At 42.7% G+C, this 27738-nt stretch overlaps 1 protein-coding gene across 10 annotated transcripts in view; it reads left to right on the forward strand.

The window, feature by feature from the left end:
• The window catches only part of HSD17B7 (hydroxysteroid 17-beta dehydrogenase 7), a 50926-nt gene that overhangs the window by 3991 nt on the left and 19197 nt on the right, over window positions 1–27738 (forward strand). The window contains exons 3-9 of one of the 10 annotated variants that reach the window (XM_040635982.1): window positions 3137–3229; window positions 4238–4352; window positions 7736–7930; window positions 9406–9510; window positions 10239–10295; window positions 13777–13875; window positions 22919–27348. In XM_040635982.1, the coding sequence (XP_040491916.1) occupies window positions 3137–3229; window positions 4238–4352; window positions 7736–7930; window positions 9406–9510; window positions 10239–10295; window positions 13777–13875; window positions 22919–22933 (679 nt within the window). In that variant the 3' untranslated portion in view covers window positions 22934–27348. Of the gene's footprint in view, window positions 1–3136; window positions 3230–4237; window positions 4353–7735; window positions 7931–9405; window positions 9511–10238; window positions 10296–13776; window positions 13876–14102; window positions 17949–18711; window positions 19138–22918; window positions 27349–27738 lie in introns of those variants that run through there. The other 9 variants (XM_040635977.1, XM_040635979.1, XM_040635981.1 and 6 more) reach the window with 9 other exon arrangements.

Consider the following 27738-nt stretch of genomic DNA (forward strand, 5'->3'; position numbering starts at 1 on the left):
TCATACCAGGCTCTTGCATTCAGTAGCCCAAGACCAGGAACGCTGCTGACGTTTGGGCTCCTTCCACAGTCACCCTTTAGGGCTGACAATACATTTTCTGAGAATGACTCCGCACCAGTGTTTATAGCAGCAATGTCCGCAGTAGCCAAACTCTAGAAAGAGCCCAGATGTCCACTGACGGGTGAATGGATAAAGCAGATGTGATACGTATATATGTATGTGCACATATACATATATATGCGCGCCCGATGGACTACTACTCAGCCACTGAAAAGAATGAAATCTTGGCATCTGTAACGATGTGGATGCAACGAGAGGGTATTAAGCTAAGCAAAATAAGTCAATCAGAGAAAGACAATTATATAATCTCACTCCTATGTGGAATTTAAGAAACAAAACAGAGGAACATAGGAAAGAGAGGAAAAAATAAAACAAGATGAAATCAGAGAGGGAGGCAAACTGTAAGAGACTCTTAGCCGTAGGAAACAAACGGAGGGTTGCTGGAGGGGTGGGGGTGGGAGGATGGGGGTAACTGGTGCTGGACATTAAGGAGGGCACGTGATGGAATGAGCACGGGAGGTTATATAAGACTGAAGAATCCCTGAACTCTGCCTCTGAAACTAATAATACGCTATATGTTAATTAATGAATTAGAAAACAAAAGAATAGCCCTTTCCACTATAGCGACTTCCGAGATTTTAGGTTGTAACATTCATAGGATTGACTATTCTCCGTTGCCTTCAAAGTTCCAAGATATTTAATTATCACAAGCTTCGTAACTTCGTATTTAGTGTGTTAGATGACTTAGCGGGAACTTGAGGCAGCAGGGCTGTAAGGTGGGAGGGGGCCTGGAGGTAACGCACCTGCCATCAGCGTTTCCCTGCAGCTCCGGAGTGTTCATTTCATCCCCAGAAGCGCTCCTATTGGGACGAGTGCTCTCATCCAGACTTAGCAAATGCTAGTTATAGCGATAGTCACAGACGTGGAATGTCCACGTACTCTATTGCTTATGTCGAGACTCTCCCGCCCTTAATGGCCCAAGTGGTTGTCTGTGTTTGTAGACCTGAAGTAGAGTACGACTGAAGAGAGGTTGGGAAGGGCCCTTCTGTTGGCTAATGCAGCACCATTCCTGACACCTGGGCTTTCTGTCTCTGAGCCTCTCTTCTGGAAGCTACGTGCAGAGGAAAAACTAGTGAGAAATTGCAGTTCTGCTTTATCTGGAAGAGAGCAATTGTGTCGATTGTTTAATCTTTGAGAGTAGTAAATATGCCGTTTACTGAAGGTAGACGTGAATTTGGTGTTCTGGTGCAATTTCCTCTCTTTGCTGAGCACTGCCTTTCCACTTCAAGCAAAATTTGTTAATGTTCTTAGATGGAAGTTTGCACATTAGATAATGGAACAACCACAAATTGATGGGCCCACGTGCATCAGGGAAATGCAGATCAGAATCACAATGGGATCCCACCTCACACCGGTCAGGAAACGACAGATGTTGGCGAGGATGTGGAGAAAGGGCAACCGTCTTACGCTGTTGGTGGGAGTGCAAGCTGGTGCAGCCACTCTGGAAAACAGTGTGGAGGTTCCTCAAAAAGTTGAAAGTAGAGCTACCCTATGACCCAGCAATTGCACAACTAGGTATTTACCCAAAGGACACCAACACAGTGATTCAGAGAGGGACCTGTGCTCCAATATTTATAGCAGCAGTGTCCACAATAGCCAAACTGTGGAAAGAGCCCAGATGTTCATTGACAGATGAATGGATAAAGAAGATGTGGTATTCCATATTTACAATGGAATATTACTCAGCCATCAAAAAGAATGAGATTGCCATTTGCAACGACGTGGCTAGAACTAGACATTCCTATGTGGAATTTAAGAAACAAAACAGAGGAACATAGGAGAAGGGAAGAAAAAAAATAAGATGAAAGCAGAGAGGGAGGCAAACCATAAGAGACTCTTAACTCTAGGAAACAAACCGAGGGTTGTTGGAGGGGGTGGGTGGGGGGATGGGGTATCTGGGTGGTGGACATTAAGGAGGGCACGTGATGTAATGAGCACTGGGTGTTATACAAGACTGATGAATCATTAAATTCTACCCCTGAAACAAATAATTCACTGTATGTTAACTAAATTGATTTTAAATAAAGAAAAAGGTAGATGGGCCCACATGACTTTATGGTGCTTACATGCATGGCCCAGTAGTATCCACATCAGCATTTAAACAGGAAGTTTAGTAATTAGAGTCATTTGGCTGCTAATTACTTATAGAATGATCAAGAAATGTTTGTGTGCCATATGTATTGGTAACGTGGATGTATTTTAAGTTAGCTAAGGCCCGTATTGTCTTGGACTATACAGAAGAGGGCACGGAGATAGTGTAATGCATAGAATTGTAGGAGATATTCTGAATATTCATGGTGCCTGTGAGTATCATGAGGACGGGCTTGGCCTTGTTCAAGAGGAGCCCACTGGATTAAGACTTATGTAGGTTTAAAAATGAAAAAGCTCTCTCAAGTCAGCTTGTCACTGTTCTCTCCATGTCAGGTGTCCTGGAGGGAACTTTCCAAGAGTGCCTGACCCCTGTTCAGCTTCTGTAACGTCATCGTGTTCTTGTGAGCTTTCATCATTTTGTGGCACAGAGCTCCTGGCCACCAATAGTGAGCGGTTTCCATGTGGATCTGTGGCTTTAGTAGATAGACTGGCATTCAGGTTCCAGCATTGATGGATCAGATTGGCCGATTACTAACGTTACATAAATTTTACTTAGCAATAGGAATATGTGAATCTTAAAAAAAAAAAAAAAAAGAAAAGTAGAAAACTTTCTAAGACCAGAAGGAGACAGAGGCTTACTGGGGCAGGGCCTAATTGGGAGGACGAAGCTGGAAGGAGTCTTGATCTGAAAAGATTTAACTTCAAAGCCCATTATAGCGCCCCAAATTCTGTTTGAAGTCACTGTCAAAAAAAGAATACTCACGTATTTATTGTGGCTGAAGAAACAGTGTTGAGAAAGAAGTGGTGTAACCCTGATGTGTCGCCATGCATCCCCTTTGGAAAGCATTTTTGCCCTTCGTAGGCTTTCTTTATTCCAGTTGCTCTGGAGAAGATGAACAGTCTTGTCTTGGTGTTTTCCTCACAGGTTTCAGAGATTAGACTACGTCTATCTGAATGCTGGGATCATGCCCAACCCACAGCTGAATTTCAGAGCACTTTTCTCTGGCCTCTTTTCAAGGTAATGTCCATTTTCTAGATGAACTGAGTGGAAGGAGTCAGGTTTTGCCCTTGGGAGATTCAGTTAGGGGGCTGGGGGCGGCTGAGAAGAGTAAAGATGGGAAGCGTGGGTCCTGCTGCAGGTCCTGGGTCTTAGGGTGCTCTAGGTCTCCAGGACATTCCAAGTGGCTAGATGCTTCGGAAGGTCCGTGTTTGCTCTGCCGGGATGCGTCTAGTAGCAAGAACATTTCAGAATTGGGCAGATTTGTCAGTGAGATTGTCAGAGTTGTCAGAACCCACGAAGGCTGCTTTGGGATCACCTCCCAGCTCTGTGGCGGGTGCTCTGCCCCGTAGGCGGGGGAAATGCACAGAACCAAAGGTCTCCCCGGGAGATTCTCAACACACAGGAGCACAGTGGCTTCCAAAAATGTTTGACCACCACCTACAGTGAGAAATAAATCTTATTTTGTGACTTAGTCTACTTGTAAGTAGATATTCGCACTCTTCCTACATGGCTACTTTTGTTTTACTTCCCTTTTTGGACGCACACACACACACACACAGGTCTTCACCGACTAAGTTTGTCTCACAACTAATCACCGTGTTAATGTGCTTGGTGCTATAAGAATTGCCAGTAAAAAACCATCCTGTGTAACGTGGGCAGTTAACCATCAGTTTGTGCAGGAAGACTTTTTCTCCTTGGCGTGGCTGTTATTTCCCCAGAGAAGTTCATCTGCAACCTGATGTGGAAAAAAAGTGAAAACAGTTTTAGCAGTAGATTTTTGAGTCAGGGTCCTATCTGTAGTAGGAGTTATAACGTAAATACATCTCTGAATTGGGGGAAAGGAAGCATTTTTGCATCTTATTTATATACGTACAATAACACGGTCTGAGAAATAGGTATTTTTATTCTTGATATTATAGGATCAAGGAAAATGTAGTTTGGGGGCAGGGGAGGGCAGCAGGGAGTGTTTTCAGTATCTTCAGTTAAAGAAGCTTTTAAAAGGCATGCAATTGTCTACTGTTTCAGAAAAGTGATTCATATGTTTTCCACCGCTGAAGGACTGCTGACCCAGGAAGATAAAGTCACTGCCGATGGGCTCCAGGAAGTGTTTGAAACCAACGTCTTTGGCCACTTTATTCTGGTAAAAAGACTTTGAGCTCAAGAAGCTCACATTAATGCTGTGATCCTAAAGGCTGGCGTGGACGCGTCCCAGGCCTGTTAAGCTCATCAGTTTATGGCTAGCATGAAATCCTTGAGTACTTAAATAGGGTGATCACTGGGCTCTATGAAAACATTGCTCCCCTAAAGCATTCTATTGATACATTTTTTTTTCTTTTGACGTCAACTCTAGAGAGTGGAGACAAAGTGAGAAAGAAACACACAGGTGCCTTCAGAAACGACGTACAGAACTGTGAGGAAGGGTACCGGTCCTGTTCTGAATGGTCTTTGAAACTGGGCTTGGCGCCTGATAGGATGGGGGGTGGGCAAGCCACGGTTGAAGAAGAATCCATAATTAGGCTCTTATTACCTTGATTTCTGATTTTTCGGCATCTATACATGTATTATAGTTCCAGGCACACATATAAATGTCAGCAAGAGGTGCGTAGCTTGTCTCGCCTGTTCTGTGTCTTGCTGGGGCGTAATCCCATAGGACAGCTCTACTGTCTAGATTAAGTGGCACCCGACTGTGTGGCTGGTGGCCTGTCATTCCTCGGTGTTGGAGGAGTGCACAGAGCCGTATTTCTGCCGCCTCTCTATTCGCGGCCACTCTTCTTCACCTTCAGCCTCGTTTCCCTTAGCATTGGAGCCCTTTGAGCGCTCTCCTGTACTTTCGGTAACTGACGATGTACGCAAGGGTTGGGATATTACGGACCCACTAAAAGAAATGAGATCAAAGTTTTGCACTTATGTGGGACAGCCTCTCGTATTTTATTATGAAGAAGAAATAGTAGGGTGCTGTATGTATAGTGTGATCTCATTGGTAGAAACAGAAGGTCTGCCTTTCCGTAGTGTGTATAAATGTATATAATATTTCTAGAATGGTACGGGTGAAACTGGGAGCACTGGTTGCCTTGATGAACTGGGATGCCAGGATATCGGGGATGACAGGGAGCTTCATGTTTCATTCCATAAGCTTTAGTGCTATTTATTTCATGCGATGTGGTGTCAAGTTTTCAATGACAAAAGTTAATTAAAATGTAAAGTCCGAATGGGATTGAATTCTTGTCTGGTCTTTCTTTATACTTTTACACAGATCCATTATCTCCCATTTCCTTTATCTTTTTATAATACTTGTTCTTTGCCTTCTTCTGAATTATTAAATAAATTGGTAATGATAGAAGATAATTATTACTAGTCTGTTAAATTTTTGATAAATGTAGTGTTTAAAAATTAATTTGTTCAGGAGATCAGGTATTTGGGTCACCTGGGTTGGGGGAGTGGCAGAGGAGAGTCATGGCCATGGGCACGATGATCACAGGTGTCCTGATGACATGACCTATCCTTGTGTCTCCTTATATAGGGAGGCATATCAGCAGGGGTTTTGGGATTGATTTATCAAGTAAAATCATCAGAGGGCTTCGAATGCTTCCCACTCTCTTCAGAGTAGGCTTAAGACTCTTTCCACTTCTTACGGAACACAGACTTGGATTCTAGGTTCAAGTGTAAATGCATCGTGTAAATGGATCATCCATCCCCAGTTTGATTATATGGAACGTGACCAAACTTTTAGGGTTGTTATAAAGAGTAGAGGTAATTTCCTTGAAGTTCCAAGCACGGTGTAGTATTACAGTCCGGGAACCAGTTAACTGATTTAATCTCATGTTTATGAGTTATCTTGATTGCATTTGACTTACTTGTTCATTGCAGATGGTGGAGCGCATCTGGAAACTTTCTTAGATTTTTCCTTAACACAGTTTTTGTTTTAGAACAGTTTTAGATTTACAGAATTACTGCGAAGCTAGTGCAGAGAGTTCCTGTATTCCCTCCTGCCCCAGTTTTCTCTACTGCTATTTGTCTCAGTCTGAGAACCAGTACTGATACCTCATTATTATTGGAAGTCCATACTTTATTCAGATTTCTTCCATTTTGCCTGATGTCCTCTGTCAGTTCTAGGACTCCTTCTTGGATACCACCGTACATTTAGTAGCTCTATCCTTAGGCTCCCTTTGGCTGGGACAGTTTCTCAGACTCTCTTGCTTCATGATCTTCACAGTTTCGAGGATTCCTGCTGAGGTATTTGTCCTCAGTTGGGATTTGTCTGAAGTGTTTCTCATGGTTAGACTTGAGTAACGTGTTTGCGGGAGGAGGACCACAGAAGTGAAGACCATTCTTGTCACACCACATCACGGGTATGAGCCGTCGCTGTGACTTGTCAGCGTTGACATTCCCTTTGATCACCCGGCTCGAGGTAGTGTTTGTCAGGTTTTTCATTGTAAAGTCTCTCTTTTTGTTTTTCTCTCCCTTTCCATATTGTACTCTTTGGAAGAGACTTACCACGTGTAGCGCACACTTAAGGGGTTGTGTTTGATGCCCCAAAGGGGTGATTAGCTACATAAATTATTTGGAATTTTTCTGCAAGAGAGATTTGTCTGTTCTCCATCTAATGCTTTACTCAGTCATTTCTTGGTCAAGTATACCTCAGTAATGCTGCAAAAATCACTTATTATAGTCCCACGGGCTTGTGGGTATGTATTTTCTACTTTGAGTTAGAAATACTACTTGATTTCCTTGCCCAAATTATTTCAGTTCGGGCCACTGGGGGCTCTCTGTGTTGGATCCTGCATATCTCTGATACAGCCTCATCGGTATGGTTTTCTGTTTTGAGCATGTTCTTTCTGGCACCACCAGGTGGTTCAGGCTCATCAGATATATTTCCTGCCCCAGTCCTAGAATCAGCCATTTCCCTAAGGAGATCTGGTTCCACTTTTTTTTTTTTTTTTAAGATTTTTTATTTATTTTAGAGACAGAGAGAGCTTGAACAGGTGGGGAACAGGGGGAGAGAATCCTTAAGCCAACTCGCCGCTGAGCATAGAACCCGACACAGGGCTCCATCCCAGGACCCTGAGATCATGACCTGAGCCTAAATCAAGGGTCGGATGCTTCACCGACTGAGCCACCCAGGTGCCCCAAGATCTGGTACCTCTTATTGGACGATGGTATTAGAAACCAAGATCTGGGTGCCTGTTGCTACTGATGGATCATAGCTTCAGGCTCACAGAGCGTAGAGAGATACATGTAAGTGTATGTACCCATATACATGTATGTGTGAGTACCTGTTAGTATTTTTATATGTAACCGTCTGTATCTTTATGAAGCTAGACATCGGTTCATACTGCGGTCTCTGACACTAACTGGTCTCTGCATGCGTCATTCTAGCGCCTCTCCCGCATGTCCAGAGAAGCCCCTCCAGCAACAGCATTCCTGTTCAGCTCCAGGATATGTTTGCAGCGGCTTCACAGCTGTTATCCTCCACTCCTCCAGTAGATGTTGATCCTTTCTTTGTTCTCTTTTCATCTCATTCAGATTCGGGAACTGGAGCCTCTCCTCTGTCACAGCGACAGTCCTTCCCAGCTCATCTGGACATCTTCTCGCAACGCAAGGAAATCTAATTTCCACCTTGAGGACATCCAGCACAGCAGCGGCCAGGAGCCCTACAGCTCCTCCAAATACGCAATTGACCTGCTGAGTGTGGCCCTGAACCGGAACTTCAACCCGCGGGTGAGGCCTGGCCGGGTGACGCGGGGATGGCGGCGGGTGAGGCCTGGCCGGGTGACGGGGGGATGGTGGCGGGTGAGGCCTGGCCGGGCGACGTGGGGATGGCCGGGCTGTGGTTTGCCAGCTACTACTGACTTCCTAGTAATGGGGTTGGCTTCTATGAACTGTTGTCATTTAGAAGATGGCAGTACCCTTTCTTGAGCAGGATTGCTGTGAGGACAAGAGAAGACGTGAATAAGATTGACAATTGGTGTGTGTAAAAGTTTTGGGCAGAGATAATTAACCCCTGACCTTTTAGGTACATGGGGGTTCGTTCACCGTGCTGTCTCTCTTCAAGAGCTAGAATTTATGAACATCCGAACGTCCCAGGTGTCAGAGACCCTGGATTTCAGTTCAGATGTCTTTACTCAGGAATGAAGAGTCCCTAACTGTTCCTAGCTAGCTCCCAGAATAAGAAATCTTCCTTAGTTATTGCTGGGGGAAAATGTGTGATTTTCCTGGGGAGAAATTTTAGTTCCTTATGAGTCTAGACTCTTAACTCTTTTCAGAGGACCTTTGGTAAATCAAGGCAACCCCCAGGGATTGGATAATCTGTCAGGTACCACGGAGCCTCTGCAGCGCCGAATAGAGGAGGAAAAGCCTCCAGCTTCTCTTGCCTGGGGTGCTTTCTGCCTACTGAACTGTTTGTGTTACACTGGTGCTTCCTAGTTTCATTTAAAAGAAAAAATAAAATGAAAAGTAATAAAAATTAGAGTTAAAATGGTCAATAGCTACATAAGGTAAAACGTAGTAAAAATTGAATTAAATCAACTTGTAAAACCAATCCCAGTGCTCCAAGGATTAGTAAAGCCCACACAGGCCCTTCCTCGTGTCACACGCTCTGTGCTAATTTGGGCTCTCTTTCGAGGGCAGATCTTTCAAAAGTGACAGGTCCCAGGCCAAGGACCTGATGTAGAGCTCCTCGGGTGGAGGGTTCGTTCTCCTCTCGTGAGGGGAGCTCCCACCTCAAGCCACGAGCATGCCTCTTATATACCTGCAGGGGAACCAACACAAACTTTAGGTTTGACTGTTATCCACTAGACCAGAAACTTCTTGAAGGCAGAGACTGTATTGTGGATGTCTTTTTTATCTGAAGTACTTATTGTGATCGATAAACCAATCTTCAATTAAGCCAGTACCTGGCAAACTCCAGTAACCAGATCCTGCTCTTCTCTTCCAGCTGCAGGCTGGCTTATTCTTTGTTCTGTGAGTTCCTGGAGAACAGACACATTGTCTTACTCATCTTTGCATCCTGAGCGGTCTCCTGCTGAGTCCTCCGGATGTGATTCTTTCACTGAGATGGTTTGCCGCCTCAGCGGCAGCTCAGAGCAGGAAGCCTTCCTGCCCGGCTTCCTGGCTCATTCGCAAATCTCTCTTATTCACAAGCACGTGGATGGGCTGAATTTGAATCTTATTACGGCTCCTCCCTGTGCTCCCAGGGTCTGTATTCCAGCGTGGTGTGCCCAGGGACAATGGTGACCAATATGACGTGTGGCATTCTCCCTCCCTTTGTGTGGACACTGCTGATGCCCATCATATGGCTGGTGAGTGATGAACTCTTCTGTTTGTGGTTTACTTCAGCTCTTCGACCCGGGACCAAAAAGATGTGTTGAAAGGTTGAGAACTGATTTAAGGAGTTGAACCAGAAGGTGGCAGAGTTTCATTTCATTTGAGGTTTTTGAAGTTCCTCAGCGTGTAACCTCTGCTTCCTACAACCTGCTATCCCCGCGGCCTCACCAGCTGAATGTCCGCTTCTCTGTCCGGGCCTGTGTCTTTGGTCATGCACCATAGCTCCCAAGAGTTCTAGGATGATGTCATTTTGAGAACCTGTGTTAAGTGATATTAAACTGGATTTCTTCGAGCTCTCAATGTGGTCATATGCATTAAAAGTTCCCAAGAAGGGGATGGTTGTGCATTGTATGACCACGGAACCATGTTTTTGCTTGTTTCTTTTGTTTTGTGTTTTGAGCGTCTTGCAGGACGAGAGTTATAGGAAAGGTTTCTCTTGCTGAGCTCTGGAAAAAATTATCCTTCCATTAATGGCAGGTAGAGGAAAAAGATGAGAAGGAATTATGCCTCCATGTTAAAAGTGGTTAGCTCAGAGTCACAGAGATTAAGTGATATTTCTTTTCTAGACTTCTTTAGTTTTCGGTACTTAAAAAATGTCCTATGATGAGAAATGCAGATTATCTTTTTAAATATATAAATGAATAAGGCTTTTGTGACTCTGTTCTAAACCGCCACAAAATGACAGTTCTTTTCTTTTCCTCAGCTTCGCTTTTTTGCAAATGCTTTCACTTTGACACCGTACAATGGAACAGAAGCCCTGGTACGTTGCTGGAGTTGCAGTCGCTTGTACGGTTGCTTAGCGGATGTAAATTAAAGTTCATGGGGAGTGGAAACAATCTTAACAGAAAATACAAGCTCTGTGAATAATCAAGGTCCTGTTTTTAACTGAGGGGGACCATGAACCTGAGGACAAAGTATGAAGAGTGAAATTTAAAAGTGTAGTAACTGCCGTAGCGGGGATACCATGTCATATGGACGGCATTTCTGCAGAAGCAAGATACACAGCAGCTTGAGGGCAGAGCAGCGGAATACTGCAGGGGCAGGCAAAGCAAGATGGTAGCCAGGCCGACGGTCCCCATGGAGAAGGTGCGCCTTGCAGGCCAAGAGTACAGGTGACATGGTCCAGCTCCTTTTCCTTATACGACGATTCTCTTTCCTCTGCTTAAACATCAGAGAAGCAAGTTGTTACTTTATTAGAAAGGCCATGCATTTCCTTAAATCACACACGGCAAATGGATTACGTGTGTTTCCTCATCCATGGCAGACATACTAATGACGCAAACGATGTCTCTGGTGATTCATCAACCCAAGGCCCCAAAGGCACCTTCTGCTAATGGATCAGAATTGTCCCACGAGATGGAGCTTATTTGTCCTCTGTCCCTGTCGTGCTTCTACTTAGTAGATTCTTAACTCTTGGCTGAACTGAAATTAAGGAAAACATTGAGGGAAGTGGTTGGCATTCTTGTTTTGGTAAACACTGCAGAAATAAATGCATTTGTCGTAGGAACACAAATTGATTTTCAAAGCAAGTGCTTTTAAAACAGTTTTAATTAGTCCTTCATATATTTGCCAAAGCATTAGAAATCGTTTGTGGTCCTTTAGAGATTACGCTTTCTAAAACAAATCAGGTACTGAAAATCAAGTGTGGCAGTAAAGTATGTATTGAGTATCGGTGGTGGGAGGAATAGTTAGAAGACAAAATCTCCAGTTACTGAGGCGCTTAGGGTCATGTTTCGTTAAAAAAAAAAAATGAATGTAGAAGATAGGCAAGAAAATAAGACGTTTTGTCATCAGGTGGTGAGTGGTCGGACTGATCAGAAAGGAGGCTCACTGGACGCTGGGCTGGGGGGAGCAGGCTTTGCTCACTAAGTAGGGCTTGATCTGGGCTCTGAAGGATGAGCTGGATCTGGATACGACAGTATGACCTACGTCACAGTTTAAAAAATTTGCGACCCTGCTGTAATTTTCTAAAACGTGGATGGATGCCTCCGATTGTCTCTTGGTAATGGTTGTAGATGCTGGTAGATACGGATGGGTGAAGGTTTGGGCCTAGTGCATGTGTGGTAAGAATGTCTGAGATCCTCGGGTGAATTTCAGCTCCTTACATGGGCTAAGCTGGCGTGGGTCAGAGTGTGGGCTCTAGAGTTCTACTGGTTCTGTTCAAAACCCACTTCTCCAGTTTCTGGCTATAAAGCCCGGGGTACATTTTTCCACTTGTTGAAGCCCTTTATTATCTGTAAAACAGGAATTAGGGACATACAGGCTTACCGTATAGGATTTTGTGTATTTCAGCATTTAAGATTTTAAAGAAAACTATCTTAATGAAAAGAGTATAGTGCTGGCATGTGACTTGACTGATCAGTGGAGTAGAATAGAAAGTTCGGGACAGGCCTTCAGCATACAGGGATCTAGCATGTGATAGTTATGGCATTCCAAATTAGTGGGGGAGAGGGGTTATTCAGCAAATGTTGCTGAAAAAGAGAATAGGATCTTTTCTTCATACCTCACACCCAAATAAAATTCTAGATAAATTAAAAGATTTATACATAAAAGTTGAAATATAACTAGAAGGAAATATGGAGACCTGTTTAAATAGTATAAGAGTGAGGGGGCTTAGCTACTCCCAGGAACTGCAAGAAAAAAGACTGAACTTTTTTTTTTTAAAGATTTTATGTATTTGAGAAAGAGAGAGAACACAAGCAGCGGTGCGGGTGGGGGCGGAGGGAGAGGGAGAAGCAGACTCCCCACTGAGCAGGGAGCCTGTTGCGGGACTCGATCCCAGGACCCTGGGATCATGACCTGAGCCGAAGGCAGACGCTTAACCGACTGAGCCACCCAGGCGCCCATGAACATTGATTACATGAAAGTAATCAAATTTTGTGTGACCAAAATCCTCACTGTAAATACACTCCAAAGACTAACCATGATGTGGAAGAAAAGTAGCTGCCACTCGTATCCTAGGAAAGGGTTGATTTTCATACTAGTTAAGGAGCTTCAGCAAATCAAGAGAACCTGTTGGAACAGTGGACAAAAGGTATGAACAGAGAGTCTTTAAATTGTCTTAATCACATGAAAAGGCATTCAGCCTCACTCACGCCAAGAGACATGGAAATCAAAACTGTAACGAAAGAGTNTTTTCCAGCTCTGATGAGCAGAGATAAGAAAGCCCGGGACTGCACCATCCCGGCAGGGCTGTCGGGAGCAAATGCTCTCTCGCACTGGGAGGGGGAGGGTAGACGGATGTAGCCTGTGTCCAGGACTGTTAGCAAGCAAGGTCATTCAAGATATCACACACCCGGCCTCTTGACCCAGCGATTCCATCTTCGGTATTTATCTTATAGATGTACTCAGATTCAGCTGAGGTGATGTAGTCCTCATTCACTGCAGTGTGGGTTCCAGCTGCAAAGACTGGAAACAACGTGTATGTCCATCATTTGGAAATTGATTGCATAAATGATGGTCCACCCATGAGATGGAATCCTGGGCTTCTTTAGAAATGAATGAAACGGGGGCGCCTGGGTAGCGCAGTCGTTAAGCGTCTGCCTTCGACTCAGGGCGTGATCCCAGCGTTATGGGATCGAGCCCCACATCAGGCTCCTCCGCTGGAAGTCTGCTTCTTCCTCTCCCACTCCCCCTGCTTGTGTTCCCTCTCCCGCTGGCTGTCTCCGTCAAATAAATAAATAAAATCTTAAAAAAAAAAAACAGAAATGAATGAAACAGCTCTCTATTTGCTGATTTGGACATGTCTCGAAGGGCCTTTCGTTCAAGTGAAAATGGCAAAGTATGGAATAGGATGTATATTTTGCTTCCGTTAGAGTAAGAGAAGAGGCTATACGTGTTTTTAAGCAAAAAGATTTTCTTTGGAAGACTATATACAATCCTAGTAAGAGTGCTTGCTTCCAGAGAGGACAGCTAGGTGGCCGGAATATCGCCAAGGTAGGCAGACTCACCTCTTACCATGGACATCCTCTGAGCAGTGCGCATGGTCACGCTTATCTCTGGAGAAAATGAAATATCGCAGCTAAAATATGAGGGGATTTTTGCTTTCAATAAATTTTCAAAGGATGCTATTAAGCAGGTTGCCCTAGTGGTTCAGGAAGACACCGCCGTTAGCTGGTGATATTCAGGAGAGTTTTTGGAGTTTGCTTAGAGTTCCATCAGGTGCTGATTATAGATCCGCACCAGCCTCACTGTTCTTGGGCTGAAGAAGCAAACGTCACCGGCATCCTCTTCCTTTCCAGGTATGGCTCTTCCACCAACAGCCCGAGTCCCTCAATCCTCTGACCAAATATCTGAGTGCCACCACCGGCTTTGGAAGCAATTACGTAACGACCCAAAAGGTAAGCGTGTGTACAGTGTCTCCGGGAGGCCGTTTGCTGCTCGGCGGCTGAACTGGCGCCCGGCTCCCCGGCTTCCCTCCGGTTTCTCCTCTCTGGTCGCCGGCGTCACACTGGCCTGTTTTCATTCCCGTCTGCTCTCTCCTGCCTCTGAGCCTCACGCATCTTCTTCTGTCCACCTGAATGGCTCCTACCCTTCTTTCAACGGATTGATTTCTGCTTGTGCTTAGGACGTCGTCTTGTACCACCGCCTTCCGTGACCCATCAGACCAGGTCAGGTGCTTTCCTCGCAGGCTTTCTTGACCTCTCACACCTCTTCTGTGTAGGACTCACTCAACATCGGACTCCTCTGTCCGAATATAAGCTCCGTGAGGGGGAGGATTGTACCCCCTTCCCTAGCATGTTGCGTCGCACATGGTGGGGGCTCAAGAAACGTGTTGCCAGGTGGATGACATGGGAAGTGTCTTTCTGAGTGACGGTCACCTCCCTTTGAATGTTCAGTTCTGCGTGTGACAGTTATTAGCTTCAGCTGATCAGTATTTTCAAGAGGCAGGGGATGAATTATGGAAAGAAGAGCCCCTGGTGCTGTGGTTTTTAGAGTCTGTCTGTATCATCTTCTAAAAAGAAGCCAGCATGGAATTGTGTATAGGAAAATGAGAAGATTTATTTTGAACTTACAAAGCTATTTTTCTTGTATTTTTGTCATGAGTAAGGTTTATTGCAACCTCCTGTTTTCCACTGCCTACTTTATGTGGGAGGCATTGGCATAAAATAAAATTAGATTGAGACAAATAATTTTTCTCAGAGATGTCAAATAATTGGCAGTGATCTTGTCTGTGTCAGTAGCTTGAGGTCTAAGGGGAACCATTCTCTTGCTTCCCATGGTGTCTCTTTACTAAAAATGAACCTATGAACCTCCAGTGTTTTCCAAAATATGTTCTGCGGGATTCTGGTTCCTTGAGAAGATTTGCAAAAAGCTGTTTGTCAGCCAAGTAAGTTTGAGAAATGCTTCATATTTTATTCCCCATTTTCAGAGACTTCCACAAAGCATGTTCACCCAGGGAAGGCTCTGAGAAGTTGCCACAGTTCACGTGCGTGTGTGTGTGTGTGTGTGTGTGTGTGCGTGTGTGTGTGCGCGCGCGCATGCAATCTGTCATCCTACCGTTTCTAACTTTTTCTTGACTATATGACTTTTTTTTTTCCTTCACATTTTATGTAGTACTTAATATTTCAGAGAACACACCTTGGGAACTCTATTGTAAATTAATAAGCTTCCTTTTAAAAAGGCCCTCAGAGTGTGAACCTACTGTTGATTAATCTCGAGGGAATGATTTGTGTATCAATAGGGAGAAAATGCTTCATTCTATAAATCAAAATATTGTATTAGAATTTTATGGAAATGCATACAAGAAAGTGTTTTAAAAACGTTGATTAATTTGGGGCAGTCAGCTTTCTCCTCTGTTCAAAGGTGGGGTTGAGTAAGACCTCTAGTGCCTCTTCCAGTTCCAGTAAGGAAAAACTCTGACGAGATTTATAATGAATGTAAGTGTTAGTTCCAAAATGTTAAAAAGTTTTCTTTAATTTTCAGCCTTTCAGCTTTGTGAAGAAAGCTTTTTTTTTTTGGAAGTTTAGGCTCTGTGTCGACCTGAAAAGAGACGCTCTTTTACTTTTTACAGGGCCTGAAAGTTTGCTTTTACATACAGTGTGTCAGTTAAAATTAGATTTTCTACATGAAACAGAAGGGTGTGAACTTACAGCAGATTAAACCGAAAGGAAGCTCAGGTTTCTCGCATGTAAAACAGTTTTGGGGAGAAGTCGCCTTCGGCTGGTGCGGCAGCTCCCCAAATTGCCAGGCATTCAAGGTCCTTCAGTCACCCCTCTGCCATCCCTGGGGTGTGACCCTCATTCTTATGGCTCCAGACGGGGGAAAGAGCGGGGTGCCCATGACTTCAAAGGAGACTCGTGGGCAGGACGCCCACTTCCGCTCCGATCTCATTGGCCAGAGCAGAGTGCCTCGGCACCAGCAGTTCCCATGCAGCCTGGCAATGTAGGCTTTTAATCCGGAGGCTGGCGAACCCGCTAAAGCTCGGGCTCTTTATGAAAGAAGGTGGACATTGTGTGGGTGGCCGTTTAATTTCAAAAAAACTTCTGATTTTTCTCTTCTGTCCTCGTATCTCAGTTCGCTAGTGTCTCTTATGCCTGGTACACAGGAGTTAGGGCTGAGAGCAAAACCAGCTCTTCCAGTCTTGCTGTGTGAAGGCAACATCAGTAGGTTTGCTGAGGGTTGGAGTTTGGACCTAACATGTCCTCAGGATCTCAGAGTCAGGAACCCCAGCCCTGACCTACCAGCCCTGTTCTTCTTTTTTTTTTTTTTTTTTTTTCCGTTTTCTTATATATGTTGAATGCCTTTCTTTTATACAAATGGCTTTTGTCTTATTTTTCCTTTCTGTTCATCCCTATCTTTGCTTCTTTTCCAGATGGACCTAGATGAAGACACTGCTGAAAAATTTTACCAAAACTTACTGGAACTGGAAAAGCATATTAGGGTCACCATTCAAAAAACAAATAATCAGAGCTGACGATGACACTTTCTGAAAGATCACATACCTACCGTGCATTCCGGGTTTCTGTTGAGTTGCGTGAACAGGAAGCTAGAGTTGTCTCTTTTCACTCCTTTCAAGATTATCTCTAAGACTGTGTATGTGTGCACGTGGACTACACACGAGAAAAAGACTGATAAGTAATATATGGGTTAGCTGTTCTCCAGAATGGTGTCACATCAGAATAGTGCTCAAGTCACCCAACCAAGTATGTGTTTATTGGTTCTGCCAACTGGAGCCCAAGCTCCACTTGGTGGGATGACACACAGACTCGAACAGTTGTGACACAGGCATTCACCGGTCCTCCATTTGGCCTGCTGAGCAGGAGGAAGTACTGTCCACTCTCTGAGTGGGAATCTGAGCTTTGTTCCTTTTCTTACGGACAGTTTTCTTAGGTCTTGCCCCTTATTTCTTCCTCCGCGTGCTGCTTCTAAAAATCCTGAGACTGTGGGACGTCTGGGTGGCTCAGTCGGTTAGGCGTCCAACTCTTGATTTCAGCTCGGGTCATGATCTCAGGGTCATGAGATCGAGCCCTGGGTTGGGCTCCCTGCTCAGCACAGGGTCTGCTTAGGATTCTCTCTCTCCCTCTGCCCCTCCCCCTGTTCACATGCTCTCTCTCTCTCTCTCTCAGATAAATAAAATCTTTAAAAATCCTGAGATTGTTAGAATCCTAACAGTTCTAATACGGATACCCATATAGTTAATCATAGGAACAAAAGTATGTAGGTGTTTGGGCCACTTGATTTATTTCTTCTTTTGGAAGTGTCTTTCATTGATGTTGAAGTGGTCCGTGTTATTAATATTGGGCCTGACCTTTAACACCACTTGCGGATTTGTTCATTGCTGACCAACCTGTTTTTCATGATTATATTTTAATGTATGCAAACTTGCAGCAAAAATTATTTACTCACATTGTTTCAAAGAAATTTTCCAATTGAATAATTGCTGGTGGGATGTCTGCTGGTGTCAGTAGTGCTTAGAAGTGGTTAAGACTGAGTTTGCACATGAAGACAAAATGCTAAACTGCCCAGATGTTTTTACCCTACATATAACCATGATACTTGGAATATAATAAAGTCAGCAAAATTTTGAACATAATAAAAGTGAAAAATTGTATAGAAATATAGTTTCTATACATTCTAAGTATGAATTTTTGGCTATAGTTTATCTCGTTTTGTTGCTAAAGGTATTTTTCATAAAGTAAAGTATTCTGTATGTGCAAATGGGCTGAATGCTTCTCCCCGCTCCCCACTGTCTTTGAGAAGAAGGGGTGAGGTTGGAGAGCTGAGAGCAGCGCTGGGTTGTGCTCTTGTGATCACTCACACTGCAAGTTTGCGAGAAGCACTTTATTGTGAATCTCAGGTTCCTCGTCTGTAAAGCGGAGTCATTCTCTTTCTGCTTCCTCCACTCCGGGGTGTGGAGGAACGTTAAATGCAATAATACATGTGAATGAATAAAGAGCATTTTTGAGAACGATGACAGTAAGTTTTCCTTAGAGATGGTTAAGCCAGAATGTCGTGGTTCAGATGGTGCCGCGTGGGGCGCTGAGCGACACTGTCCCGTCGGACGGGGAGCGGGTTCGGTTTTCTGCGTGCTGATCCTTCACCCGGAGGCAGCATCCGGGCAAGCAGGAAGGCGCTGGGGGTGGATCGTGGGCGCTGGGATGGGGAGGACACTGGGTCAAATTTGGGTTCAGTCATTAACTAACTTGATGACTTAGGGCAAGTTTCTTCGATTTATACCTTGATTTAATTACAAAAAATATTGCTACCCGTGCTTACCTGGACGAACTCTGAGACCACGTCCTGGCAGGTGCCCAGGCAGTACGAGCTAGGATTTATTTCTGTTCTACAGTAAGTGCCCGAAAGGAGACTTGAAGCGGGAACTAAATCCTGGTATCCTGCCATTTATGATGTGTCAGTAGTCTGGTGCTCTGTATGTTTTCTAAGACATTTTATCAAATTTCCTTGAAATGGAGAACAAATCACAGTCCCTCCCTGCCCCTCCCAAGTACATATGCCACGTGGCTTACCTCACAGTTTGTTCTTGTCGTTAAATTATCCCAGATTTGTTTTTATACCTGAACTTGGCTATTAGGTTGAAGATTCAACTACGAGGAGTTGGGCTCCAGGGGTGCCTGATTTTTCTCTTATAAACGGCTAATCAGATTTCTCGGGGCTGGTGCACTTATTCTGATTTCCACGATGGACTTAGTATAGGTCTTTCATTCGCTCTGCAGGTGTGTGTCGGGCACGGGCTCTATGCCCGGCACTGTTGGGTTCTGAGGATAGAGAGTGGACATGTGGACGTTTCAGGGCATTTAAGGTGTTCCAGAAGGACGGAATTGAGAAGTGGGAAAGAGGCAATATTTGAAGAGATAAGAGCCGAGCATTTGTCAGAATTGATAGCAGCTGTGATCATCACATCGAGGAAAGATGACAAGTCTCAAATACAGACAACTCGGACATGGCGAAGGCACAGAAAGCCCGAGAAGCTGACTTGCCAGTCCGAGGACAGAGATCACTAGTGAGAGTTCTTGAGACTGACGGCAGATTTCTTCCCGTGTTACCTTTGAGAAGACAAGAAAAAAGTGAGTGCTGAGTAAAATTAAACCCATCTGAGCTGTAACTTCAGAGTGAGGCTGAAATAAAATTTTGAGACAAAAGTTGCAAGTTCATCTCTAACCCTTACTGACAGAGGTGACCTCTAACACTCCTTTTTTGAAAAAAGATTCCTGGAAGAGGTCTTTGAAGAAGAAAATGGAATCCTACAAGGGAGAAGTGAGATACAAAAGGAGTAATGAGTGAAGATATTCGCAAACATGTAGATAAGCGTTAAACTCTGACTTCATAAAACAATAATATAGATGCCTAGTTTCAGGAAAAAAGGCAAGGCATCAATACGTAAGCTGGGGGAGCTGACTAAAGATATTCAAGACATCAGGGGCACCTGGGTGGGTCAGTTGGTTAAGTGGCTGACTCTTGGTTTGGGCTCAGGTCATGATCTCAGGGTCCTGGGATCGAGCCCTGTGTGGGGCTCCCTGCTCGGCGAGGTGTCTGCTTTAGAGTCTCTCACCATTCTCTCCCTCTGTCCCTCCCCCTACTCATGCAAAGATATTCATGATAATCACTCAGAAGAAGGAGATTTTGGTTAACTTTATTATTTTTTTAAGATTTTATTTATTTGAGAGAGAGAGAGTGAGCATGAGCAGGCAGAGGCAGAGGGAGAAGCAGACTCCCTGCTCAGCAGGGAGCCTGACACAGGGCTCGATCCCAGGACCCTGAGATCATGAGCTGAGCCAAAGGCAGATGCTTAACCAACTGAGCCACCCAGGCATCCCTTTTGGTTAACTAATATATCTAAGGTACCTATTAGACTTTTAATTGCAACCTTATAATGCACAAATAGTATATACAATTTCCAAATCAAAAGTGGTTTAAAAAAAAAAGGAACACCCAAGCCATCCAAACAAGAATGGAAAAGGGGAGAAGGGGAAAAAATAATCAAATTAGATCTTTAATTAAACAGGTCAAAATGAATATAAATGGGATAAACAAGATAGTTAAAGGACTAATTACCAGAGTGGGTTAATTTTTTTTTTTTTTTTTTTTTTACAACCACGACTCCTAAAATGTGAGCATATATAAAGGCTGAAAGTAAGAAGTTGAGAAAGTGTACGTCCAGCAAATCTAATGAAAGCCAGTGAGGCTGTATAGGGATGCAAATACCAGATAAAATAGCTTCGAAGTGAAAGCATTTTTTAAGGACTAAGTGAGTTCATGCCAAATGACAAGATAAAGCACCGTGAAGGTATTATGATTATAAACCTGTGTGTGCCTTTAATGCTTAAAATATAAAAGGCAGAAGTTTACAGAATCACAAGGAGAAATTGGCAATTTCACAATTTTAATAATTTTAATAGACCTCACTTAATGGTTTATTAATCACACAAAAATTTCAGTAAGCGCGTGGAAGATAAGAACACAATAAGCTTGCTCTGATGAATATGTACAAGGAGCTCGCCGTTGCAGAGAACCTTATTCTTTCCAAATCCACATGCACAATTTAAGAACTAATCAAATTTTAAGACCTCAAAGTAAGTCCCAGCAAATATTGAAGAATGTATATTATATGGACCATGTTCCGTGACCACAGTGCATTTTACAAGAAGGTAACAAACAATAAAGAAAACAGCTTTTAAACTCATGGGTCAAGGAAGAACTCATACTGGAATTTAGAAAATATTTGCAATTTAACAATGAAAATTCTACATGCTGATAATAAAACTCATCTGAGAACTACTAAGGGAGAGACTTATAGATGAATAGATTAGAAGAATGACTGAAAATTAATGACTTCATTCTACTCAAGAAGTTAGAGGGAAAAGAAACAAATCCCAAGAAAGCAGAAGGAAGGAAAAGATAAAAGCAGAAGATAATGAATTAACAATACAGTGAAGAAGAACAATTAAATGAGAGTTGATTCTTTAAAAAGAAAAATAGGGAAACTTCTGGTGAGATGAATATATGAAAAGAGAATAGGCACTAATAACAATTTAGGACCAAAAGGGGGACAAACTACAGAAGTAGAGATTTTAAAGATGGGAGCAAACTATGAAAAAGTTTATACTTTTTTGGCAAAATGTTTATGAGAAAAAGAAAAATGTACTTTACCAAAGTGGACACAAGGAGAAACAGAAAACCTAAATAACTTACAACCATTGAAGAAATATGCATTAAGAACATCCTTTTCTTCTTTGGGGTTATAAAAGGGCAGCACAAAAGATCCTTGTAATTATGGGACTGTGTGTATCTTGACTGTAGTAGCAGATACACAAACCTGTAAGTGTGATAAATTGTATAGAACAAAATACATACAAACATACAAATAAGTACAAGTGGAACAGGAAATCTGGAAAAGGGTTATCAATGTCAATATCTTGATAGTTACCTTGTATTACAGTTTTGCGAAATGTTATCAGTGGGGGAGACTGGAAAAAAGGCACATGGAATCTCCGATTTCCTACTCCTTCCTGTATGTGAACCTACAATTATTTCAATAAAAATTTCAATTAAAAAATATCATCCCCAAGTGCCAGATAGGATTACTGACAATTCCTCCAAACATCAAAAAACAAATCTTCTCAATCCTATACAAACTATTCCAGATATTTGAAAAGGAGTGCCTTTTATGAAGATCATCTTATGAAGCCAACATAACATCTTTACCAAAACCAGACGAGCACAATACATTAAAGGAAAATTGTAAGCTAAATTCACCTGACGTAGATACAAAGATGTTGTAACTGGATATAGCAATATATTAATAAACAAAACTAAACATGACCAAGTTGTATTTATACTAAGAGAGCTCAGCACCAGAAGAGCTAATAATATTATTCACTAGAGAGAGAGCTTGAGAGGGGGGAGGGGGAGAGAGAGGGGGAGAGAATTGTCAAGCAGACACCCTGCTGAGCACAGAGCCCAACTGGGGGCTCGATCCCTGGACCCTGAGATCATGACCTGAGCCAAAATCAAGAGCTGGACGCTTACCCCATTGAGCCACCCAGGCGCCCCTGTAATTCATTGTGTTAGAAGAATAAGGAGGAAAAGTAATATGCTTCTCTTGGTAGATGCAGAAATAGATTTAATAAAATTCAACACCCATGCAATAGTAAAACATTTCAAGTAATCAGTGATGGAAAGGAACTTCTGTAACTGGACACAGCTAGTGAATACCCATAGTATCACATTCAATGAATACTGAGCATTTTTTTAAAAAGGCACAAAGTGGATATGTCTACTATCCCCATTTCTTTTCAACATTGTACTAGAAGTTTGAACTAGAGCATAAAACAAGACAAAAATAATGTGTAAGGATCAGAGAGCAAGAAACAAAATGGCTATTACTCGCAGACGACATAGAAATCTAAAGGATCAACAAAAGAGAGAAAAATTAATTTTAAAAAGTCAATGGCATTCCTGTGCATCAGAAACAGTTAAATGACCATATCCGAAAGAATAGATGGTTTATATGATAAAGTTTTGTAATTTAAAATTAATGACGTAGAGATACTTGTATCAATAGGGATACATCTAAAAATATGTAATATTGACTAAAGACAAACTTCAGAAAGATGTATCCAGTTTGGTTCCACTCATAGTTTAGGAATACATTCGTACGTACAAAGAGTAAAAGTTAATCAAATTAAGGATACTGGTTACTCTTGAATGCGAGGTAAGAGAAGGCAGTGGGGTCCTGCATTCATGTTTGAAACGTTTTATTCCCTAAGCCAGATTGCTTGCACATATGTATAGTTCAAGTTAGTGTGTTGTGTTCGTCTTCTCTCTTGTTGGTGGTTCCCTTGGCGTTGTGCAGGGAGAGTGGGTAACTGGAATTGTTAGTTGATACGTTTTGTTTCTTATTTTGTTTTCTTCCCTTCTCAGTGGGCTCCTTTCTGATCTCCGCATCTAGAATTCCATCATGCCTGGCAAGTTTCCTCATCTCCCCTTTTTTCTTCTTTACCACTCATTACCATCCGTCGTACGTATTTTACTTATTTGTCTTGCTTATTGCCTTTTAACCCTATCAGAGTATTAACTCCAAAAGGGTTGGGACGTTGGGAGATTTTTTTGTTCTTGTTCGTTATTGTATCTCCAACACTGAATCAATGCCGGGCACGTAGCGGGCTCTTGATAGATACTTGTTACATACGTAAATGCATGAACAATCGATGAAACAAAAGTTTATTTGAATAAAAATACCCTGCTCTTTGATATTTCTCTGTTTTATAGCCTTCATCAACTATTTTATTGTAGCCACATTAAAAAGGAAACAAACCAACTAGATGACAATTCACACTCTTGATTTGGAATGGGGTTGGGAGAACCAAGCCCGAGTATACTGAGGCTCTGTCAGCTGTGACTGTCCTCGTAGAACTCGTCTTCTGCTAATACATATAATCACTTCTCAAGGAGAAGACTTAAAAAGTACTAAGAACAACCTGAGGGCAGCATGAGTCTTATTCCTAGTAATGAAACTCCACGGAAAAATCCGTGTTTTTTATTTGGCACCTGAAAATCTGAGTTTTTGGATTTTAAATCCAAAAATTTTGGATTTTAAATCCATTATCAGTTTTTATAGTTATGACACAGAGATAAGGGTTGGTTGATCATGGACAGTAACGTACTGGGTTAGAGAGAGCCCGTCTCGCTGTCCCTGGGGGACGGTGCTATCTTGGGGATGGTCCTTGCTATCTAATTTGACTCCTGCTTCAAGGACAGAAATTCTGGGAGGTTTTATGGAGGGTTTGTAGTGGGAAAGAAAAGTCCCAGAGACTTGATGTTCAAGAAACACGCATTTTTGTTGTTGTTAGTGATTCATAAATGGATTTAAATATGGATAGGTGTCCTAGGTACAGCTTTCGATAGAGGCTATGCATAGATTTCTTTCTTCCTTAGGCTAGGAAGTACCTCTATCCCATTCTTTTCTATTTAACAACTGGAATGGTGCCGTATTCTCTGTCTTCCATTGCAAAAGGATCTCTATTTATAACTGTCATTTACATTCTGTAGTTGAAAAGAAAGCATATTTGCAAGCACTTATTTTCTCATTTCTGAGACTTTTAGAAGGGAAAATTATTTCTTTAAATTTGTAGCCTATGAGTAAGGATCTAAAATATAAAAAATAAATAAATAAAAAATAATACCAACAATCTTACTACATGCATTAGTTCTCAGCCAAGCCGGATGCATGGGGATTTGAAAAGAACAGATATGAGGGATAGGAGGGAAGGAAAGGAAAGGAAGGAGTAGTTGATTTCAAGGCAGTACTTCTTCCTTTCCCCTGCTTACAACTGGAGGTAAAGCTCATTCCAGAGAGGTTTACAGAGAAGCAGATGTTCTCTGTTACAAAGAGCTAAGGATGAGTCATTTTCTTCTTGGCCACCTATGACAATTCAGGCACACGAAGGGAATCAGAGCTAGATTTTTAAGTTCAGAGTAGAAATGGATGAGAAAAATCATACATCACCAGCCAGAGACAGAGCTGGCGGATTATTAGTAAGGGGCTGGATCAAACATTGTACAGGAATAGGGTTATCACAACCAAGCTGTTCTTCTGAATGTCCAGAAACTGAAATATCTACAACAACGGAACAAAAATCAAGATGAAACATTGGAGTTATTGAAAGCACAACAGAGACACGGACGAAAGAATAATATTATGACAACTATCCTTTATCTCATACAACAATTTAACAGCATAAATGAATGACATTGCAATCATTCCCAAGTTCTGTCCTGGCTCCTCTGCCACTTTCAAGTTGAAGTTGAAGCGAAGTCTCTGAGAATACAAGCAACTAGGTCCTTCTTCCCTGGTGTGGGTGGGCATATGATGGGAGGGAGAAGCCACTGACAGATCTCCACTGCCCCGAAGCTTCCTGGAGCTCACAGTTTTCTCTGGCTGTCATTCCCAGAGTGTAATGAGCACTGAACCTACAAGATCCAGACCCTTCCCTCCTCTCTACAGGGGTGAGCTCTTCATGGAACAGCCACACGCCTGAGCTTCTACTCACAGGGCGCCACTGAGCCCTGGACCTTTCATATCGAGTCTACGGGGCTGGCCCCAGAACGGGACTCCTCCGATTTCCAGGAGTTTTCAGGTTGTCAAATACGAATCTCTTGCCCCCAGAGGAGCTGAAGTGGCAGAAAGGTAGGGGCTGGATTCCACTCGGATCAACGACATCTCTGACTTATCCAGCAACCCAAATTTCAAACAACCAAACAAACTGGTGTCAGTGGTTTATTCAAGATAATTTTGGGGCGACTGGCTAGTAATCAAAGGGAGCTGGAGTCTTACTCACTTCGTTGATGCGTAGGCAGAATTCAAAATGTGCCCCATGATCTTTGCCCGGAGTTACTGTCATGTTTGCGTTCTCTTTGTGGCACAGTTGACCTTAAGATACGGAGATTATCCCAGATTTTTGAAATGGGCCCAGTGTAATCACATGAGCTTTTAAAAGCAGAAGAGAGCTAGCAGAGCTCAAGTCAGAGACATTTGAAGCCACAGTAGATGCTATCCTGTGGCCTTTCGAATTTTAGTACATGTGCTGCCCAAGCGAGCACAGTCCTGTGGCCTTTCGAGAAACAAATCACCATACTGTGGAAAGGCCGCGTGACCAGAGAGGGTGGATGTCCTCCAGAAGCTGACAGACAGCAAGAAAGCAGGGACCTCTCATCCACTGTGCGAGGCGCTGGACTGCTGCCTGGCCAATGCCTTGATTTTAGCCCAGTGAGACTCTGAGCACGGAATCTAATCAGGCTGTGCTGGACTTCTGACCTACACAACCGAGAGAGAAAACATTTGTATTGTTTTAAACCGCTGAGTTTGTGACAGTCTGTTATGGCATGCAAACAATTCCTTACATCAAAATAAATTCCAGATGCATCAATGAGGAATGAATATAATTACAAAAGAATTAGAACTTCCTGTACAATAAATTATCATAAACAAAACCAAAACAAAAGACAAACAAGCTGGGAAAAAAATGCCTGGAACACATCTTGAGAGTCGATGGGATAATTAACCTAATACTTAAAGAATGGATGTAAATCAATGGTAAATTCTAGAAATGCCTAATCTCACCCGTAATAAAATGAACTCAAAACTACATGAGTTATCACCTTTTCACTGGTCATATCAGCAAACCTCAAAAAGTTCTATTTGCATGTGAAAGAACAGGCTAAGAGGCATTTTTAAAATAAAGATTGTATTTATTTATTTGAGAGACAGAGTGCGCGCACAGTGTAGGGGGCAGGCGGGCAGAGGGAAAGGGACAAGCAGACTCCCCGCCAAGCAGGGAGCTGATGCAGGGCTGGGTCCCAGGACCCCAGGATCATGTTAACCAACGGAGCCCCCCGGCGCCCCAGAACAGGCATTTCTATTTAATATTGCTTGCGATGTAAATCGTTCACTCCTTTGAAGAGCAATGTGATGGTGTCTGCCAAAGTTTAACACGCACGTTTCATTAGCGACTCTACGTGTTCAAATTTATCCTGAAGATACAACTCGTAAATATGTACAAAGGTATCTACCCAGGGCTAAAACCGTTAGTGCTGAACGTGCTTCACAACTTAAAATCGCTTGGATTTTAGAAAGATAAGTCCGTGCATACCACACAGTCTTTTTTGTTAACAACTCTAGTGGGAGTTGGGTTAACAACCTGTAATCAAACCCAGTAATGTGTCAGCAAAAAGATAGATGAATTCACGTCAAGTACTATAAAGACTCTAAATAGCCTCACATGCGTTCAGCTATCGTTTAGCTGCCAAACGACTGTGCCAAACATTTGAAAAGACTTTCAGTTTTTTAAGCTGTTTGAGCTTTGGAATTGCAGACGAGGGATTTTAGACAAGAACATTCATTGCAGCTTTTTTTTTTTTTTTTTTTTGTCTTGCAACCGCAAAAGAGAAGAAAGAACTTAAACATCTTTATCCAGCCGCAAGGGACTGGATGAGGGAATGATGTCATAGCCATAAAAATGTAGGAAAAATATTTAAAGTCATAAAAATTTATTAAAAAGAACTAAGTAAAAACATATAAGTAGATATATATGAGTTGATGTTTTTAAGTGAATAAAAACAAGATGCTGTGAAGTGTGTATATTTTGCTTCCATCTGTGTTACACACACACACACACACACACACACACACACACAATCTCGAGGCACCGAAAGAAACCAAGGTTTTATGACAGTGACTGGTTGTTCTGGGAAGCTGAACTAGACAAGGGCTTTCCTCTGCATTTCTCTTGCACTGAATTTGAAGTTCATAGATTTTATTTTATTTTTAATTGCCAGCATGTATTACACAAAAAGAAAAAAAAATCTCTAGGATATTAAACGGTTCGTTTACATTTCGCTGCCTGCAGGCGTCCTCCATTGGCGTGGCCGCCTCCTCTGATGGGGGATATTTGGGAAGACGGCCCTGAGAAGCAGAGAAACAGTGACGGGGGGAAATGGATTGAAGTATTTCATAGAGGTTCCATGTTAACCGCAGGCCGTAGACGGGGATCGCCTCTTCTACACCATGAAATTATATATTCTGTTACAGTACATACAATTCCTTACCAAAACCCAGATTACTTTCCGCTTCAGCCTGTAAACAAAGAAATCAAGACAAACGGAGAGTTTTGGGGGGGCTGACTGCAATTAGGAGGGTGGTGGCAAAAAGGGAAAAGCAGAGGAGATGCCGGATAGGAATGTGA

The sequence above is a fragment of the Ursus maritimus genome, unplaced genomic scaffold (assembly GCF_017311325.1).
Source record: "Ursus maritimus isolate PB19 unplaced genomic scaffold, ASM1731132v1 scaffold_2, whole genome shotgun sequence".
Lineage (NCBI taxonomy): Eukaryota > Metazoa > Chordata > Mammalia > Carnivora > Ursidae > Ursus > Ursus maritimus.